The following is a 21,907-nucleotide window of genomic DNA, read 5'->3' as shown; positions in this document are numbered from 1 at the left end:
CTTGTTCTCTATATGAGACTCTAGTTCCTCCAACCAGACTTTTAATGACCTTGCCACTGAAGTAGTTGCTATATTTGGTTTGAAGGCTGACGTGGACACCTCCCAATTTTTTCTTAACTAGGCATCTGCCCTTTTGTCCATTGGATCCTTAAGGGATCCTAAATCCTCAAACGGAAGAGCTGACTTTTTATTTATTTTTGCTACAGGGGCGTCTACCCTGGGTACCTCCTGCCAAGCTGATACTTCTTCATTATCAAAGGGGTACTTCCTCTTAAATGCCCATTCACGCTTAATCAGGTCTTTGATACAATCCTGAATGGGGAACACCCTGGACTTTTTTGGCTTCAGGCTTCTGGCCTAGACCTGGACTCCTTTTCCTCCTCCAGCTCCATCGTGGATCTAACCGCTTTCAATAGTAGATCCGTATCCTCCACTTTGAATAACGGTTTCCCTGTCAAATCTTCAGAGGAGGAATCTGAGCTTGCAATGGCGTCCTCCTCCTCAGACTCGGAATCCGTAGTATCCTCCACTATTGTCTGAGCCTTTTTATGTCTGGATGAGCTAGGCAGAGATTTTTTTAAGATGTTCCACAGAGGAATGAACTTCCTTTTTAACTAACTCTTGGATGTTTTGCAATAAAGATGGCCACTCCTCTGCTACTAACTTATCCAGACAAGGTTGGCAACATTATAGAGGAATAATAGTGGCTCTCCCGGATCTCACCCTGGGGTGGTGCTCTGTCTAAAGTGGTTCACCCAAGCACTAGTAGGTAAAGGAATAGTAAAAGTAAAAAATAGGCAGGCACTCTATATCTGGTTTTTATAGGATATTTATTTATTTATAGTTGATTATTACAGAGGTTATTATTATTAAAATAATTATTAAATAATTATTAAAAAGGTTATTACGATGGTTGTTTTCCCATTTTTAAAAAGTGAATTAGGGGGATAAAGTGTGGTTGGTGACGGTAGGTATCCAAACTACAGTTGGTTTAAAAGTATTAGTTCATGGGAAAAAGGGGCAAAGTGGTTGTGCGTGGTGCTGGAAAAAATTCGGATGGTGGTGAAGGGAGTAGTGGTGGTAGTATTAGGTAAAATACGTAAGGATAGGTATAGTCCATGAAAAAAATAAAATAAAAATGTAACAATCCGAAAAAGATCCGAAAATGTCCGAGAGATAATGGTATTAGTCCAAAAATATAAAATATAATATAAAATAGATAGAGAATAGTAGTCCAGAAAGGTGGTGAATTGGTCCAATGTCACTTGGTAGTATTAGGTACTGTGGCGCTCGTTAATACAGCTGATGTTTTATGCCAGCAGAGGGGTTATGGTACAGTGTTTAAATTTTAGTGTTTACTTATTGCCGGTGGAGTCCCACACGGTAATTGTTTTGTACTCACCCCGCGGTCAAAACTTAGTTAATGTATGAGTGAAGCGGCAGCTGGTGTAGTCCGCCGGAGACTTGCTTCCTCACGCTGTATGTTGCACGCTCTTTGTGGATGGATCGGCGTCTCACGTGATCTAGCACGTGGAAGCTATGTTGCTGATCAGCTGGTACCTCTTATTCGTATGGTGTGTTGGTCGCATAGGATTTCTTCTGTTGTTGCGGTAATATTCCAAGGTTCTTTAGCGAAGGCGTGGGTATTGGTGGGTAGTCTCAAGGATGATGCCAGGTAGTCAGACGCGTTTCGAGGTGTTCCGACCTCTTCCTCAGTGGCTATGTTGGATTCATTAGGACTGCCCTCTTTTATACCCACTTGTTTTGTTGTCCCACCAAAAACCCGGACTGGATATTGCTAATTGGAATTATGCACTTTATGTTGCGTTGTCATTTGTAATGCATTTGTGCGTTTAATATGCGTTTGTTTAAAGTTACTGTGGTTTTTCCTTCCTGGTATCGTTTTGCCTATCTATTATGTTATTTTAGGTCGGATTGGGCTATTCTATTTGTTTATTTTGGGTCCTTTTGGTAGATGTTCTGAGCTGTACTTGTTCTTTTGTTTTTAGAGCGTAATGTTTTTGTCCCAGGAATTGTTATACATCTGTTGTGGATGCTTTTAGCAAAAAAGAGGGTTCAGGAATCTAACAGATTCACTGTTGTGTTGTCTATGGCGTATAAAACGCAGGTGCGTTTTTTGGGTATATGTGCGTTTTTTTGTCTACTTGTGTTGTTTATCTCCATGGTTGGATCTGATGTTTTATTTTGTTTCTAGGGTATATATAAGTTGAAATTTTGATAGTTATAGTGGGTAGTAGAGCTGGTTGTCTTATTTGTATCTGATTGTGCATGTGGTTCACTGTGTATTGATGGGTTGTAGTGTTTGTCTTATTTTGATGGGGTTGGTCTAGGGGTGTGGGTGAGAGGCCCCTATCAGGTTGGCAACATGTCTTAGGGTAGGACGGGCTCAATTTTCGCAAAAAAATTCCACATTCTTTAGCTCTTGTTTTGTGGGTAGCTTTTCTTGGGGCTTCTTTAACATGCATTTAATAAATAGCCCCAATCAGTCTAACTCTGACTACAACAATAAACTCCCCAAAGGGATATGGTGGGGGTGAACCCCTCTTATCCCCAGGAGTACCATGCTGGAACAGAATGCAGCTCCTGTCTGTCTGTGCGCAGTTGAACTTCCCCTTCTTCCTGCATGATACTGCTTCAAGGGGGCAATGGAGGGAAGATCTGGCAGTCCGGTCAAGAATCTGGCTTGCCGCTGCTCCCTCCATGCTGGCTGGCCGGCGTTCCTTTTTTCAAATGGGCCACGCAACGCCCGCCATATTTAGGCTCCTCCCCTTCCGGCCGGTGGAACGCACGCGTCACTTCCGCCGCGACGCGCGCGTCAAGACTCGGACTGCCGAACTTCGCCGGCCCGGCAAGGGACGATGAGGCAGCCCCAGGCATCCCCCCATGGCGCGGAAGGGAAAACTGCCGGGCTTCTCAGCGGCTCCTAGTGGAGACTTTTCACGCCAGGTACCTTCACTAGGTTTCAGTCCTTTAACCCTAGAGGTCCTGCAGCCCCAAAAACAGACCTGAGAAGAAATCCTCCTGTCTCTGGACAGGAAACAGGAAAGAACTGAGTGGTGGAAGGCAGTGGTCCAATTTAAAGATCTGGGAAGTTCCCGTTTCCTGTCCGGAAGGGGGAGGATCTCTCACAGGTGCTGTCATGGGGCGTAATGGAAGTATTTTTATATTTTAATAGTATGGGTGTTTTTGGTAACGGTGATACCCATGATGTTTATATTTTTTTCCTGTTAAAAATATAACAGTTTTTTTAAACTTTTAAAATTATTTTGAAGCTCATATAAGAGCGGGCGGCAAGTGACAGGTTCCTGCCCGCAAGTCGGGTTAGTTCCCTCGCGATTCTGGACCGTAACCCATGTGAGGTGTGCCCAGCCGGGGACAGATAGGGTCCGCGTGATTACAAGTTCTGCAGTGAGACAGGTTGTGGGAATAGATACTGTGTACTAGGATATACCAGGCTTACTGCAGTAGAAAGTTAGGGAAGGATCCAGGGGCCATTATCAGATAAGAATATAAGGTTATAAATAAGCTTGTATGTTGCACTGACAGATCTATTCTTGTTGCTCAGCTCTGCTGGTAAGGCTAGCTGAACCTGGCGGCAAACAGATCTATTTGTGATAGTAAGGGGAGTTAAAGTTCAAGACAAACAGCTAGTGACACCATTTTTAGTCTCAGATACTTGTCCTGTAAATTTATTAGGAGCAGACTTCCTCTCAGCTCAGTATGGCTCAGATGCACAGATTACAGTCACTAGCTCACTTAGCAAAGCTATTTTAAACAATGTGCAGTTCTTTATGGTGGTCTACACTAGGGATCGACCGATATTGATTTTTTAGGGCCGATCCCGATAATTTGTGAACTTTCAGGCCAATAGCCGATAATTTATACCGATATTCTGGGAATTTTCATTTTTTAGAAAAAAAAAAATTCCTACACAAATCTGCTGAAAATTAATATGTTTATTGTTAATGTGTATTTTTTTGTTTATTGTTAATGTGTATTTTTTTTTTTTATAAATCTTTTTCATTTATACTTAATATTTTTGTGTTTTTTTTTTACTAACTTTTAACCCCCTTAGGGACTAGAACCTTTGTCCTATTCACCCTGATAGATCTCTATCAGGGTGAATAGGATCTCACACTGTCCCTGCTGCTCTGTGCATAGTGCACACAGCAGCATGGAGCTGAACATGGCAGCCAGGGCTTCAATAGCGTCCTGGCTGCCATGGTAACCGATCGGAGCCCCAGGCTTACACAGCTGGGGCTCCGATCGGAGGAGCAGGGGATCCTGTGGCCACTGCCACCAATGAGTAATACTGGGTGGGGGGGGTGCACTGCGCCACCAATGATTAATACTGGGGGGCTTGGGGGGGGCGCACTGCGCCACCAATGAAGATAAGTCTCTCGATCATTCATATACAGGAGGCGGGAGCTGGCTGCAGAATCACATAGCCGGCTCCCGGCCTCTATCAGCGGTAGCTGCGATCCGCGGCACCTGAGGAGTTAACTACCGCGGATCGCAGCTATCGCTCATAGAGGCCGGGAGCCGGCTATGTGATTCTGCAGCCAGCTCCCGCCTCCTGTATATGAATGAATGAAAGGCTTATCTTCATTGATGGCGCAGCGGCCACAGCCCCTCCCCTCCTATATTCTATCCCCTCATTGGCGGCAGCGGCAGCAGCAGCACAGGGGGAGGAGACACTGCTTCCTTCTCCCCTGTGCTGCGGAGGGAACACAGAGCGCTGAGAGCAGCGCGTTCTGTGTTCCCAATATGTTATCGGTATATCGGCAAAATTGATGCCGATACCGATAACGTTCAAAATCCTCAATATCGGCTGATAATATCGGCCAAACCGATAATCGGTCGATCCCTAGTCTACACCATAATAATGAACCTGTCAATGACGTACTAACTGCAGTACCTTCCTCATTTTGGGCAGCTGACAAAACAGATGTCTGTCGGATGCCAGTGACCTCTGTAAAAATAAGGGCTGCCAGGGAGTGCCAAGCCAAAGCAATACCCACTCAGTCTGCCTCAAATGCAAAGTTTAGACATTGTAGTACGAAAGTGTGTTTCTCCTTTCATCCATGTTCCCAGTTAAGAAAAAGACTGTCAAGAGTCAACCTGTAAAACCTATCTTAACATACAGCAACATAGGTGTATGACTTAGTGTGATTGCAGCACCCGTAGGAATCAATGTGGATCTGAACCCAAAGTGTGGGGGGGTCCTTTTAGACCCTGCGGTCTTCCTAAGATATGGGGTGCAGGGGAACCCCATTTTTTTAAATTGCTCTTACTTTCCAGATTTTGCAACAGATATATCATTGGTGGATTTTAAAATACTGGGAGGGTCCCTGGGAGTCTGGCTTTTTAGGGGGGGCAAGGGGTACCCCACTATTCTGGAAGTGTTCAGCATGCTAAAAACTGCTCAGGTTATGTCTGTGGGGGCTCAATGGTGTTTTTTCTCAAGGTCTCTGCATGTTTGAGTGTAAGGTAGAATTTAGCTCTCAAACTCTGATGCAGCAAAGGTGAGTTTCAATGTATGTCAATGGAAGGTTTAACCATGGATGCTTCTATGGTAGTTCTATGTGATTCTATACGACTTTGGAAGTCATAGCTGATACAGTGCTACTTCTGGAAGTCTACCACACAAATGCCAGAGGGTGGGTTGGTTTGGGGTGTAGGGTTACCCCAAAATTTTGGGTGTCCAGACCTTGCCTCAGGGTTGTGATTTGTGGTGATTTTAAGATTGTGGGTGTCCTTATGTGCCCCCAATTTTGGGGGGCTAGGGGAACCCCTTTATTCTGGCTTGGCATGCTAAAAACTGCTCAGGTTATGTCTGTGGGGACTCAATGGTGTTTTTTCTCAAGGTCTCTGCATGTTTGAGTGTAAGTGAAGGTATATGTTAGCACTCAACCTCTGATGCAGCAGAGGTGGGGTTCAATGCATTTCAATGGAAGGTTTAACCCTGGATGCTTCTATGGCGATTCTATGTGTTACTATACGACTTTGGAAGTCATAGCTGATAATGTGCTGTTTCTGGAAGTCTACCACACACATGCCATAGGGTGGGGGATTGTAGGCGTACCTCCAATATATAGGTTTGATTCATTGCAAGTGAATGGGAGTTGTTGTTTTTTTTTTTTAGGTATAAAGGAAACCATACAGTTGCATGTTAATGTAATTTAGATGTTATTTAGCTACCAGATTAAAAAAAAGTTGTCCGTAGTGCAATCTTAAATTTGTCCACTGAGTGTCACTATTGGCCTTTTAAGGATTTAGCTCACTGGGATCTGTGTCTATTCATTGTTAGAGCAACTTTAATAGAATAGACATGGTAATGTCTGCCCAGGCCTAGCTCTGAAACTTTCCTAGCCAGGTGAGGGTTGGCTGCATACAACAGAGTCCAATACACAAACTGTGAAATATAAAGTGTTTGTGTACACGGCTCAAAAAAATAAAGGGAACACTCAGGGGCGGACTGAGAACCCTCAGGGCCCCCGGGCAAAATAAATCAAGGGCCCCCTTACAGGCCCCACCCATGTTCTGCTGCAAGCCGCACCCTTGCCCCGCCTCCAGCCACACCCTACACAATCTTTGATAAGATTTCAAAGTTAAAGCGACACAAAAGGCACCCAGACCACTTCAGCTCATTGAAGTGGTCTGGGTACAGTGTCCCTTTTGCAAATCGAGCTGCAATGTTCTAGAGAAACTGCATTGTTTACGTCCCAGCAATAAGTCAGCCTCTAGTGGCCGGCAGCCACCTGAGGGCTTCCTGGAGTAAAACAGACCGTTGTGGGGGGGGGCTCTGTGGATGACACACTGTTGTGGGGGGGGGGGGGGGCTCTGTGGATGACACACTGTTGTGGGGGGGGGGGGGGGGCTCTGTGGATGACACACTGTTGTGGGGGGGGGGGGCTCTGTGGATGACACACTGTTGTGGGGGGGGGGCTCTGTGGATGACACACTGTTGTGGGGGGGGGGCTCTGTGGATGACACACTGTTGTGGGGGGGGCTCTGTGGATGACACACTGTTGTGGGGGGGGCTCTGTGGATGACACACTGTTGTGGGGGGGGCTCTGTGGATGACACACTGTTGTGGGGGGGGGCTCTGTGGATGACACACTGTTGTGGGGGGGGGCTCTGTGGATGACACACTGTTGTGGGGGGGGGGGCTCTGTGGATGACACACTGTTGTGGGGGGGGCTCTGTGGATGACACACTGTTGTGGGGGGGGCTCTGTGGATGACACACTGTTGTGGGGGGGGGGGCTCTGTGGATGACACACTGTTGTGGGGGGGGCTCTGTGGATGACACACTGTTGTGGGGGGGGCTCTGTGGATGACACACTGTTGTGGGGGGGGCTCTGTGGATGACACACTGTTGTGGGGGGGCTCTGTGGATGACACTGTGGGGGGGGGGGCTCTGTGGATGACACACTGTTGTGGGGGGGGGGGCTCTGTGGATGACACACTGTTGTGGGGGGGGGCTCTGTGGATGACACTGTTGTGGGGGCTCTGTGGATGACACACTGTTGTGGGGGCTCTGTGGATGACACACTGTTGTGGGGGCTCTGTGGATGACACACTGTTGTGGGGGCTCTGTGGATGACACACTGTTATGGGGGCTCTGTGGATGACACACTGTTATGGGGGCTCTGTGGATGACACACTGTTATGGGGGCTCTGTGGATGACACACTGTTATGGGGGCTCTGTGGATGACACACTGTTATGGGGGCTCTGTGGATGACACACTGTTATGGGGGCTCTGTGGATGACACACTGTTATGGGGGCTCTGTGGATGACACACTGTTATGGGGGCTCTGTGGATGACACACTGTTATGGGGGCTCTGTGGATGACACACTGTTATGGGGGCTCTGTGGATGACACACTGTTATGGGGGCTCTGTGGATGACACACTGTTATGGGGGCTCTGTGGATGACACACTGTTATGGGGGCTCTGTGGATGACACACTGTTATGGGGGCTCTGTGGATGACACACTGTTATGGGGGCTCTGTGGATGACACACTGTTATGGGGGCTCTGTGGATGACACACTGTTATGGGGGCTCTGTGGATGACACACTGTTATGGGGGCTCTGTGGATGACACACTGTTATGGGGGCTCTGTGGATGACACACTGTTATGGGGGCTCTGTGGATGACACACTGTTATGGGGGCTCTGTGGATGACACACTGTTATGGGGGCTCTGTGGATGACACACTGTTATGGGGGCTCTGTGGATGACACATATATAGCAGCATATACAGTGTCATCCACAGATCCCCCATAACAGTGTCCCTGTGAGTGAATTGATCCCCAATACACTGCGCATGCGCGAAAAAGACGACTTGGCGCAGGCGCAGTAGAGGTTAACAAAATGCAAACAAAAATAAAGGTTAACAAAATGAAAATATCTAGACCTCTTCAGCACCTCTGTGACGTTTAATTGACAGTATTATGTCTATATCGTGGAAAATAGTTTTAAGGAAATGAAATAAAGATTTAAAATTTTATATTAGTCAGCAGTTCAAGCTAGACGTAATGCAAAACTATCTCCCACGATATAGACATAATACTGTCAAGTAAACGGAACACCGGCATCTGGTGTTGTAATGGCAGCGGGGCCCGGTGCAGTCACTGTATTCTTACACCGGGCCCCGCTCACTGTAATACTAATATTCCGATGTGAACAACTTGAAATACTCTGCAATCCTCTCCCTCTCTGTACTCACAAACTCAGTAGCAGGCCGGGCGGCAGCGCAACTCACTGACGTCACGCGTCTGCTCCTCCCACTTTATGAATGAAGTAGGAGGAGCAGGCGCGTGACGTCAGTGAGTTGCGCTGCCGCCCGGCCTGCTACTGAGTTTTAGAGATGGGAAGTTCGGATCTTTTTCATGAATCGAATCTTCGGTTCACTTGCTGAGTCGGCTCTCAAGTGAACCGAAGGTCTGGAGGGACTCGCTCCTGGCAAACACAGCCTGCTGCAGTGGAGCAGACTGATGTAATTACACTGTATAGTTATTGCAGGGATTTAGATAATGGTCTAAGAGTTTATTAGTTAAAAGAATCAAATGAGTCAGAGTCCCTGCCAGGCTTCCTGCCCTGCTACATTGCTGCAAGCACCCTGTACACACACAGCTCTGCTACATGCAATACTATACCACCCCCCCCCCCCCCGGACAGACTTGTCAGGAGACAGGGAGCCGCATAGCAGGAAGTCTGGCGGCAGGGACTCGTGACACGTCTCTGACTCATTCAATCCTTTTTTTTAACTAATATACTCAGACGATTCTCTGAGTCCCTGCGACTCCCCCCCCGTGCTGTGAGTCAGTGCTGGACTGCTGGTTGCCTCTGATTGGTTGGAGGGCGGGGAGGGGCTGTCGGCTCCTATTACACTGCCTGCTGCTGCCTCTATGCTACTGAGGTTGTGAGTACAAAGAGGGAGAGGATCGCAGGGGGTTTCAAGTTGTTCACATAGAAATATTACTATTACAGTGAGCGGGGCCCGGTGTTATGTTATTCTGGGGCAGGCCCCCATCCCGGCCGGGCCCTCGGACCATGTCCGAAGTGCCCGACCGGTCAGTCCGCCCCTGGGAACACTTAAACAACACAATGTAACTCCAAGTCAATCACACTTCTGTGAAATCAAACTGTCCACTTAGGAAGCAACACTGAGTGACAATCAATTTCACATGCTGTTGTGCAAATGGGATAGACAACAGGTGGAAATTATATGTTATTTAGCTACTAGTTGTTTAGCACGTGCAGAAGCACTACCACAGGAGGACACTCACGGCCGCATCACTAAGCAGTGCAGACCGCCATACACCCCCTAAAAAGGGACCTCCAACAAGAGTGACCTCCAATTAGCCTACGGTGACAAGGATACAGACTTGATAAAGGGGTCTGCGTAACCCGAAACGCGTCGTCATTGCTAACCCAAAAAATTTAGAAAAAATAATTTGTCTCCTCAACTGGGTTGTGAATTGCGCCTTGTGTCCATCCGCTCACTGCACGAACCCAGTGCAGACGAGCTCCCCCCCATATACCACAATTCGCACCAAAGTGGCGGCTTGGCTCCCGCCCATGGTCAACTTGGACGATAATCGGCTGCACCAACCCATATCACCCCTACGATTTTACCTCCACCCGAAGTGTACTACCAAAAGTACAACCAAACCAAGGTGAGTAGAACCCACTCACCCTGGCTAGGAGCAAACAACAACATAACTTGTCAACCACCACCTATGAGCGCCTTCTCCCCCTTTCTCTTTGGCCATTTAATCTTTGTGAAAGGAGGAACAGGAGGAGCACTGCCAGAGCCCTGCAAAATGACCTCCAGCAGGCCACAAATGTGCTCAAACGGTCAGAAACAGACTCCATGAGGGTGATATGAGGGCCCGACGTCCACAGGTGGGGGTTGTGCTTACAGCCCAACACTGTGCAGGACGTTTGGCATTTGCCAGAGAACACCAAGATTGGCAAATTCGCCACTGGCGCCCTGTGCTCTTCACAGATGAAAGCAGGTTCACACTGAGCACATGTGACAGATGTGAGAGTCTGGAGATGCCGTGGAGAACGTTCTGCTGCCTGCAACATCCTCCAGCATGACCGGTTTGGCATTGGGTCAGTAATGGTGTGGGGTGGCATTTCTTTGGAGAGCCGCACAGCCCTCCATGTGCTCGCCAGAGGTAGCCTGACTGCCATTAGGTACCGAGATGAGATCCTCAGACCCCTTGTGAGACCATATGCTGGTGCGGTTGGCCCTGGGTTCCTCCTAATGCAAGACAATGCTAGACCTCATGTGGCTGGAGTGTGTCAGCAGTTCCTGCAAGACGAAGGCATTGATGCTATGGACTGGCCCGCCCGTTCCCCAGACCTGAATCCAATTGAACACATCTGGGACATCAGGTCTCGCTCTATCCACCAACGTCACGTTGCACCACAGACTGTCCAGGAGTTGGTAGATGCTTTAGTCCAGGTCTGGAAGGAGATCCCTCAGGAGACCGTCCGCCACCTCATCAGGAGCACGCACAGGCGTTGTAGGGAGGTCATACAGGCACATGGAGGCCACACACACGACTGAGCCTCATTTTGACTTGTTTTAAAAGGACATTACATCAAAGTTGGATCAGCCTGTAGTGTGTTTTTCCACTTTAATTTTGAGTGTGACTCCAAATCCAGACCTCCATGGGTTGAAAAATTTGATTTCCATTTTTTAATTTGTGCGATTTTGTTGTCAGCACATTCAACTATGTAAAGAACAAAGTATTTCAGAAGAATATTTAATTAACTCAGATCTAGGATGTGTTATTTTTGTGTTCCCTTTATTTTTTTGAGCAGTGATATATATATTTATAAAAATTTTACCTAAAACATATATGGTCTTAGCCTTTGTTATGAAAGCCATCTTGGCATAGGCAGCTACATTAACTTTTTCAAAGAGCCTTATCAATTGTGTGCACATAAACCAGTATAGTATGGGTACCCCAACATTTTTAAAGTACTCTGGGTGTCCAGATCTTGCCTCAGGGTTGTGATTTGGGGTGATTTTAAAGATTGTGGGCGTCCTTAGGTGTCCCCCAGTTTTGGGGGGCTAGGGGAACCCCACTATTCTGTAAGTGTTCAGCATGCTAAAAACTTCTCAGGTTATGTCTGTGGGGGCTTAATGGTGGTTTTTCTCATGGTCTCTGCATGTTTGAGTGTAAGTGAAGTTAGATTTTAGATCTCAAACTCTGATGCAGCACAGGTGGGATTCAATACAAGTGAATTGAATGTTTAACACAGGATATTTCTATGGAGTCCACATATGTTCCTGTATGACAGGGTTGCCCAAAAGTAGATCTCAGTCTGTTGCAAAGCTACAAGTCCCAGCATCCCTTGCAAACAAGATTGTAAAAATCCTAAGACTGACCTTATATGCTCAGTCTAGCAGAGGACGCTGGGAATTGTGGTGTTGCAACAGCTGGAAATCTACTATTTGTGCACCCCTGCTTTATTGAGTAGTCTCAGGTGTGTAACCAAGAAAAGAGAGAGACTATTAGGATCAGAGTGGCTGTGTCTAACTGCATTAGAAAGGCATGCAACACTGGGCCACTAGCTGCAATTTTATGAGGGGGATAAAATAATTTTTAGAGGCCCACATAATGTTTACAGGGGGATCTGTGTCAGCTTGGTTCTCAAGGCTTTTCTTTTCCAATGGCCTGTGGAATGTTTGTCAGTTACCTAGAACAATAGACTGTGCTGAGCAAGGTGTGAAACTTTGCTTAGCAGACTTGCCAGGTGGGGTCTGCTGTCTGAGCCCAACACACAAACTGCAGGACAGCAAACATTGACCCGTTGCCATTCCCGGAGGCAAGGAGGCCCAGGCTTGGTTGGGGTCTCTCCTGGAAGTTATGACCCCACTCTGCAATCCCTGAAAGTCTGGAGTCGGTACCCCTAAAGGAAACTTAGGAAAGGTCCACCGAATGTGTGACTTTGGGAAGGGCACTTAGGAAAAAATCTGCCACTGGGGAAAATGATTCTGTGTCACCTAATATACCCCACTGCCATGCTGGGAGGGAGGGTGACTCCGGCTTGGTTAGGGTCTCCTCTAGAAGCCATGAAAGTCTGGGGTCAGTAGCCCCAATGGGGGCCACTCGGCGGGACTTCCAAGGAGGGGTACTCAGGGAGATTTTCTAATCGGGAATGTCACCCACCTAGTCCGTGGCCACCTTTAATTTTTATTTTTTTTTTAACATTGTCATCTATAGGAAATGAGGCTAAACTCTCACGCCAATATCTAAAAAGGTAAAAGCTAGAGATATCAGCTCAATATTCTAACCCAAAGTAGACCTCCCCTAGACCTTTGCCTGCTGGGAGATTTATAGAATTTGTACCTTTGATCGGGGAGATATGAGTTCTTAAGTGGGGTCTAGTTTATTTGCTTTTCTCATTATTGTCAATGGGAAAATTGCTTCAGTTCTGATCCAAATATCTCACAGCACAAAGGCAACCCAGTAAAACCCTTTACACAGCTTGAAGGTCCAACTTAGCCCTCTAAAACCAGCAAGTTTCAGATTTATATCTGGGGGGGCTTAATGGTCGTTTTTTATAATATTTTTCTAATAGTCTCTGCATGTTTGTGTCAGTGAAGGTACACTTTGGCTCATCAAACTCTGATGTAGCACAGGTGGGGTTCAATGCATGTCAATGGCAGTTTTAACCCTGGATCAATGTAAAAATAGCCCCGGTTCTGATGTAAATTACTCACGGTCCAAATGGACTAGACAAACAATATTTCTCCAACATGAAGGTCCAGTCCAGCCTACCATACACCATAAGTTTTAGAACTTTTGGACCATTGGCTTGGGAGATATGAATGCTCAAGCAAGGCCTGTCAGTCCATATCTTTAACAGGGAATTAGTGTCTCACAATCCAAATGGACTATAGAAACAATATTTCTCCAGCATGGTAGCCCTCTAATACCTGCAAGTGAGAGATCTTCCGGACTATCAGTTGATGAGATATCAGTGCTTAAGAGGGGCCTAGTTTTTATGAATTTTGGAAAATTGCTTCGGTTCTGATCCAAATGTCTCATAACCCAAAAAAAAAAAAAAAAAAAAAAAAAAAAAAAAAAAAAAAATCGAGAATTCTCCAGACCTATATATGACAGTCCGATTAAGCTCATAAAATCAAATCTAAAATCACAATTAGAACCTAAGAACACTCATCCTATTATATTTAATTTGATTGTATCTCTATATAATAATAGGATGAGTGTTCTTAGGTTCTAATTGTGATTTTAGAGGTAGGTCTGGAGAATTCTCGATTTAACTAAGGAGAAATGTTAAAACAAGTATGTATATAACATAAATCCATGCCAGGGTTTAGGTGGGTGGTTGGGAACCACACAGTATATAAGTAGGGGGTAGTTGGATCTCACATCAAAGCCACTGAGGAAGAGGGTTAACCCTCGAAACGCGTCTGGACGATTTGGAGAGGAATAACTACCCACCTAAACTCAAAGAAAGCGCATCTAAGAATATCGCTTCTTAAACGGACTGGTATATCCACTCATCTATTTACAATCAGGAGCATTGGTCTGGCTTATCGCAAGACAATACGAGAGTTGCCGGGATAGTGACACGCAAACCAGACAAGGTTTGATGACCTCAGAGGGAGGCCACGTGATACACTAAGAACGCTGAGGATCCCGTGAACAACTACTGGACCTGAGTGAACATTCCATATCACACGGGGACGCAATACAGGGATACTATACAGCTAATCCCACTGAAGCGGACCACTATTGCAAAGGAATAAACACCGCGCAGGGGAAGGTAAGAGGGCGCGCATCAGGGGGACGCCCCAGACGCAACCCCTATACACTAACACCTAACCCCATATACTAGTACTTAACCCTCAAGCTGTATTGATTGCTAACATTGGAGGAATATTGATGAACATTGTGATACTAAAACGTCTGTCCTGAGGTTTGAACACTGCATGAGGACTTCACTATAGTTTGCAAAACTGGTTATTTTTACATCTTTTTTATATTTTGATATACGGTACCTTTTTCACGGTGGATATATTATTGATAAGTTTGACACATTGTGGACACTTTTTGATTGACATTCTTTTTGCAACTGGTACACACGTTGTATTTGCACTAGGGACACGTTATAGGAATATAAATACCCAAGGCAGAATATTGTATCTCCAGATATCAATATCAGGAAGACCTAGAGATACCTACCAACTAGCTTCAATACATAGGAACCAAAACAGTGTATTATTGATATGACAGATTAAATTTTGTATATGTTTTAGGTTATTTTATATATGATAATATGTACAGTACAGACCAAAAGTTCGGACACACCTTCTCATTCAAAGAGTTTTCTTTATTTTCATGACTATGAAAATTGTAGATTCACACTGAAGGCATCAAAACTATGAATTAACACATGTGGAATTATATACATAACAAACAAGTGTGAAACAACTGAAAATATGTCATATTCTAGGTTCTTCAAAGTAGCCACCTTTTGCTTTGATTACTGCTTTGCACACTCCTTGCATTCTCTTGATGAGCTTCAAGAGGTAGTCACCTGAAATGGTTTTCACTTCACAGGTGTGCCGTGTCAGGTTTAATAAGTGGGATTGCTTGCCTTATAAATGGGGTTGGGACCATCAGTTGCGTTGAGGAGAAGTCAGGTGGATACACAGCTGATAGTCCTACTGAATAGACTGTTAGAATTTGTATTATGGCAAGAAAAAAGCAGCTAAGTAAAGAAAAACGAGTGGCCATCATTACTTTAGGAAATGAAGGTCAGTCAGTCAGCTGAAAAATTGGGAAAACTTTGAAAGTAAGGGCTATTTGACCATGAAGGAGAGTGATGGGGTGCTGCGCCAGATGACCTGGCCTCCACAGTCACCAGACCTGAACCCAATCGAGATGGTTTGGGGTGAGCTGGACCGCAGAGTGAAGGCAAAAGGGCCAACACGTGTTAAGCATCTCTGGGAACTCCTTCAAGACTATTGGAAGACCATTTCAGGGGACTACCTCTTGAAGCTCATCAAGAGAATGCCAAGAGTGTGCAAAGCAGTAATCAAAGCAAAAGGTGGCTACTTTGAAGAACCTAGAATATGACATATTTTCAGTTGTTTCACACTTGTTTGTTATGTATATAATTCCACATGTGTTAATTCATAGTTTTGATGCCTTCATAGTCATGAAAATAAAGAAAACTCTTTGAATGAGAAGGTGTGTCCAAACTTTTGGTCTGTACTGTATGTCATTGATTATTAGTGTATTTTAAGATATTGTATCAAGATAAACAAGACTAATAGTATACCAGGTGGTGAGTGCCTGTTTTATTTCTTTATTTATTTAGAATCTCTTGCATATCGGGTGGACAGGTGAACCATCCGTAAAACAGAGCACCCTTACCATAAATCAGATACGGGTGAGCCACGATATACATTTTATCACTTCTGGACTATTAGTTGGTGAGATATGAGTGCTTAAGTGGGGCCTAGTTTTTATGAATTTGGGAAAATTGCTTTGGTTCTGATCCAAATGTTTCACAAGCCAAAGGGAACCCAGTCAAACCCTTTACAAAGCTTGAAGGTTATACCTAGCCCTCTAACACCTGCACGTTTCAGATCTTCCGGACAATCAGTTGGTGAGTTATGAGAGCTTAAGTGGGGTCTAGTTTTTATGATTTTCCTATAATTGTCAATGGGAAAATTGCTTCGGTTCTGATCCAAATATCTCGCAACCCAAAGACAACCCAGTCAAACCCTTTACAAAGCTTGAAGTTTATACCTAGCCCTCTAACATTTTCAAGTTTCAGATCTTCTGGACAATCAGTTGGTGAGGTATTAGTGCTTAAGTGGGGCCTAGTTTTTATGATTTTTCCATTATTGTCAATGGGAAAATTGCTCTGGTTCTGATCCAAATATCTCAGAACCCAAATGCTGCCCAATCAAACCCTTTACAACAGTTGAAGGTTATACCTAGCCCTAAAACACTTGCAAGAGACAGATCTTTTAGACTATTAGTTGGTGAGATATGAGTGCTTAAGTAGGGCCTAGTTTTTATGAATTTGGGAAAATTGAATTCGGTTCTGATCCAAATATCTCACAACCCACACGCAACCCATTCAAACCCTTTACAAAGCTTGAAGGTTATACCTAGCCCTCTACGACCTGCAAGTTTTAGATTTTTTCAACCTTTGGTTTGTGAGATATATGTGTTTTAGTGGGGTCTATGCTTTAACATGGGAAATCAGTAAGAAATTGCTAGTGTGCGCCACATGAAGTTTACTAGCAGAAACTCACATTTGTCATTTTACCAGAGGTACATTTCAAAATCTATTGTTCGGACACCTTTATAGATAGAAGTCTGAATTTTATCATGCTAGTACTTTACAATATGATGAACAAATGTGATTAATTTCAAGCCTCTACGCCGCAGCGTTTGAGGGGGAAAAAAAAAAATCGCCATTGACCTCAAAATTGCCTAAAACGCGAAAAAGCAAGATTCAATAGGGGGCTGCATAAAAACTAGAGAGAGTAGGATGACAAAACTTGGCATAAATGTACTTCAGGGTGTCCTTAATATGTGGGAAAAGAACTCACATGTCTGTGGTTTATACTTTTTGAAAAATACTAAACAAAGCGCATAAAATCATATGCAGTTAAAAATGAGGCCTCATGTAAAAATTCCTGCGCGGTCCCCTTTTGTCCAAATTTCACGGAAATTGGAATGGAAGTTTGAGCTTGTGTCTTCTGTGTCTGTGTGAAATTTCATGTCTAAGTAGCATAGTTTTTGAGTTATTGGCCCTAAAACACAAGTAGGTTTTGGAAAACGCGGCTTTGAGTCGGCTAAATTTGCATATTGCGCAGGGGCCCTTTAAGGCAATGGAGCGAGTCAGGTGTCAAAACACTCGTCTTCGAAGGCCCTTCGAAACTTCACCTTCAGATTTAAAAAAATTCTAACTTTTTTTTCTCAACTGGTTGCCAAATGTGACAAAATGTGAAAAACGTTGAAAAACGGTCACCGACCGTGCGATTGTGTGCAAAGCGGAAACTTAAGCTAAGGGTTGTGCGAAGTTTCCACTCCACATCGACTCACAAAAATCCGAGCAATTTTGGCCGAGTTAGTCTTTGGGGGTTTGCGCCATATATGCCACAGATTAGCGACTTCACCCTGAAATCCCATACAAAACGTTATAGTCCAGAATGATCAGGGGGTCCCAAAACATGCTCCCCTGCGAAAAAAAACATTTTTGAGAAATCACGCGATAACCCGATGAGTTAGCCTGTGACTTATAGAATGGTTCATGACCTTAGGGCTATAAATGACATCACAGAAACTGCATTCTTCACTGGATGAGGAGAGTCAGATGCTTTTTGCCTAATCCAGATTCTGAGTTTCTCGTAGATGGTTCCAGATACCACCATGAGGGGGTCTACAAGACTGGATATGCAATTACTACCCTGACAGAGGTGATAAAGAAAGAACCACTACCACCTTCTGTGTCAGCACAAGAGGTGGAATTGAAGGCTCTCGCTGAGGCATGTAAACTGGCAAAAGGTTCTGTAAAGCAAGTGCTGGAGAGGTCGAGGTCACAAATCCATGTCATCCAAACTAAGTACAGTCCAGGGGGAACTAATCAAAGTTGCTGAAACCAGATAATGTGACCCTTGGACCCCCGGAGTTTAAGAAAGGTTTAAGAAAGCTAATTTAAATATCTTTCCCAGAACGCCAGAGGGGCATCGCCTTGTCTACATTCTGCACTCTCTCAGAAGTTCGGACCGAATCCCGAACTAGTTCGCTCATCTTTATATTATATATGTGCATTGGGGTGCTGAACATTGCTGATTATGACACGTAGTGGGGAGACTTGTATTAATTGAGTTGCCTGCTGGCACTTGCACTTTATATTATATTGATTGTGGATTTATATGTGAGTAAGGCCTAGTTCACATTATAGTTTTTTTTGCGAGTGTACGGGCCGTTTTTTTGTGTTCCGTATACGGAACCATTCATTTCAATGGTTCCGCATTAAAAGCTGAATGTGTTCCGTAAGCATTCCGTTTCCGTATTTCCGTTCCGTTGAAAGATAAAACATGTCCTATATTTGTCCGCAAATCACGTTCCATGACTCCATTCAAGTCAATGGGTCCGCAAAAAAAAACGGAACACATACGGAAATGCATCTGTATGTCTTCCGTATCCATTCCGTTTTTGCTGAACCATCTATTGAAAATGTTATGCCCAGCCCAATTTTTTCTATGCAATTACTGTATACTGTACATGGCATACGGAAAAATGGAACGGAAAAACGGAAAGGAAACACAACGGATCAGTGAAAAACGGACCGCAAAAAAATATAAAAGCCATACGATCGTGTGAACTAGGCCTAATCCTGTATGAAGTTATAATATAAATTTTTCATTGTTCTGCTCATCAACAGAAATAAATATCAGTGGTGTGATGAATGTGCACTAAGAGGTGGGTATTTATGCAGGGGAACCATTATTTGTCTTAAAAATAACAGGCAATTATAGTAAAGTGATAAAGTACAGTACGCCTCTCACCATATGAGAAAAGGAGCTAACTTACTGAGCTCATCCTGAGGAGCAGCTGGGACTGGAAGGTGAGCACTTCAGTAGTTCCTACGCATGGTGGTCCGGGTGCTGTGCAGTCTAGGCAGCACCCGCTGCTAGAGCTGTGCATGCAGATGGTGTGCGCATGTAAATAGATTGTGTGCCGCAGCTTCAGAGTGGTGTGCTGAATGGTCGGCAGACCGCTCAATCCAACCAATAACAAAGCTCCTTGCTGTACAGAGATTTGTTATTGAGGATTTCAGGCACCTGCACCACTCTAAATATTGTGTCATTTAACCCCATAAGTACTGGCCTATTTTCATTTTTTCTTTCCCATCATTTAATTTGTCATGTATTGTATGGGAAAACGGGGGGAAAACGGGGGGAAAACTCTTTGTGGGATTAAAATAGAAAAAAAAAAAAAAAAACAACCACAATTCCGACAAGGTTTTTTGGGCTTTTGATATTACGGCGCTCACTGTTTGCTAAAAATGATACGACGTCCTTATTCAGCATCTCAATACGATTACGGCGATATCAAAATTTATAGATACCGTATATTTTTTTACTACCTAAAAAAATAGAAAATTAATTTGAAATAATCAAAATTTTCTTTGTATCGCCATTATCCGACAGCCATAACTTTTTTATATTTCCTTCCACAGAGCTGTATGAGGGCTTGTTTGCGGGGCAAACTGTAGTTTTTATTAGTATCATTTTTGCGGTGCATAACACGTTTTCATCCCTTTTTAAAAAAAAATTTGAAACCCCAAAATTGCGAATCGCGCAGGTTTGTATATTTTAATAGTTTCGACATTTTCGGATGTGGCAATACATGTTGATATATTTTTATATGTAAAAATGGGAAAGGGGGTGATTTAAACTTTACATTTTTTTGTAAATCTTTTCAGCAATAATTTTTACACCCCTTAGAGGGCTAGAACCTGGGATCTTTTGATCCTTTGTCCTATTCATCATAATAAAAATCTATTATGATAAGAGATTTTGCCACTTGCTGAGCTGTGCCTTGTGAACAGGCAAATTAAGATGACAGGCCCTATGACAGGCTTGGGAAGCTTCAGCAGTGCCCAGGCTGCAGGCCCTTGATTTCATTGCGGGGGATCCGAATGGAAGGCAGAGGGAGCCGCATCCCTCTGCCTTACCTCACAGATGCAGCGATCAATGTTGAACACGGCATCTGAGTGGTTAAATGACCAGTGTACAGCCAGCACTTGCCGTGTATGGAGGGCTCTCAGCACAGCAGCCCATCCATACAAGCCACGGTCATGGTGGCTGAAGGGGTTAATATGAGAAACTGAAAACGATATTGCGGACATAGTAACAGTTACGTTTAGAGCAGAATGATTAATATTAGACCAAGAGTGCCTGATGAATTATTTAGCCCTTCTTTCATGAAATGAAGTTAACGGGCTTCATACTCACAGGAGACTTCGCTGCATAAACAAAGAAAATAAATGCATGCGGTACTACAATTATGCACTAAATAAAGTTTTACATAAATAAGTGTCTTACCTTCTTTTTAACTTTTTACCAATAACAGGAATTGGCTTGAAGGCTAATTTCTTTCTTAGGTTCTTCAGATTTCCCTGATCTGCGACTCCATGAATGGCAGACTGCCAGGTGCCATCATGAATACAAGTACCCTATATAACACACCAAGAATGACAATGTATGCGTGGTGGGTGATTTATTTACTACAGAATTAATGCTCGGGCTCCAGTCATTGGTTCCTGCAACTTCAAGGTTTCCAAATACTATGCGCAACAATCACAATATTTCAGAAGGAAACAATTGCACATTAAACCTGCAATTTTACTGCAATCTAAATTCACCATGGAGCCCTAGCCTTACTATGCTACATCATGGTCCCAACAGATAGAACTTCTCTTTAGAATAGTTATCTATCTACAGTACAGACCAAAAGTTTGGACACACCTTCTCATTCAAAGAGTTTTCTTTATTTTCATGACTATGAAAATTGTAGATTCACACTTAAGGCATCAAAACTATGAATTAAACACATGTGGAATTATATACATAACAAACAAGTGTGAAACAACTGAAAATATTTCATATTCTAGGTTCTTCAAAGTAGCCACCTTTTGCTTTGATTACTGCTTTGCACACTCTTGATGAGCTTCAAGAGGTAGTCCCCTGAAATGGTTTTCACTTCACAGGTGTACCTGTCAGGTTTAATAAGTGGGATTTCTTGCCTTATAAATGGGGTTGGGACCATCAGTGGCGTTGAGGAGAAGTCAGGTAGATACACAGCTGATAGTCCTACTGAATAGACTGTTAGAATTTGTATTATGGCAAGAAAAAAGCAGCTAAGTAAAGAAAAACGAGTGGCCATCATTACTTTAAGAAATGAAGGTCAGTCAGCCGAACAATTGGGAAAACTTTGAAAGTAAGGGCTATTTGACCATGAAGGAGAGTGATGGGGTGCTGCGCCAGATGACCTGACCTCCACAGTCACCAGACCTGAACCCAATCGAGATGGTTTGGGGTGAGCTGGACCGCAGAGTGAAGGCAAAAGGGCCAACAAGTGCTAAGCATCTCTGGGAACTCCTTCAAGACTGTTGGAAGACCATTTCAGGGGACTACCTCTTGAAGCTCATCAAGAGAATGCCAAGAGTGTGCAAAGCAGTAATCAAAGCAAAAGGTGGCTACTTTGAAGAACCTAGAATATGACATTTTCAGTTGTTTCACACTTGTTTGTTATGTATATAATTCCATATGTGTTAATTCATA

At 44.2% G+C, this 21,907-nt stretch overlaps 1 protein-coding gene across 1 annotated transcript in view; it reads right to left on the bottom strand.

Moving 5' to 3' along the window:
• Positions 1–21,907, bottom strand: part of LOC120998606 (saccharopine dehydrogenase-like oxidoreductase) — a 166,650-nt gene that overhangs the window by 89,239 nt on the left and 55,504 nt on the right. The window contains exon 6 of the mRNA XM_040429322.1: positions 20,669–20,799. Within this exon, the coding sequence (XP_040285256.1) occupies positions 20,669–20,799 (131 nt within the window). The remainder of the gene's footprint in view (positions 1–20,668; positions 20,800–21,907) is intronic.

The sequence above is a fragment of the Bufo bufo genome, chromosome 4 (assembly GCF_905171765.1).
Source record: "Bufo bufo chromosome 4, aBufBuf1.1, whole genome shotgun sequence".
Taxonomy (NCBI): Eukaryota; Metazoa; Chordata; class Amphibia; order Anura; family Bufonidae; genus Bufo; species Bufo bufo.
This window is presented reverse-complemented; position numbering and strand designations above follow the sequence as displayed.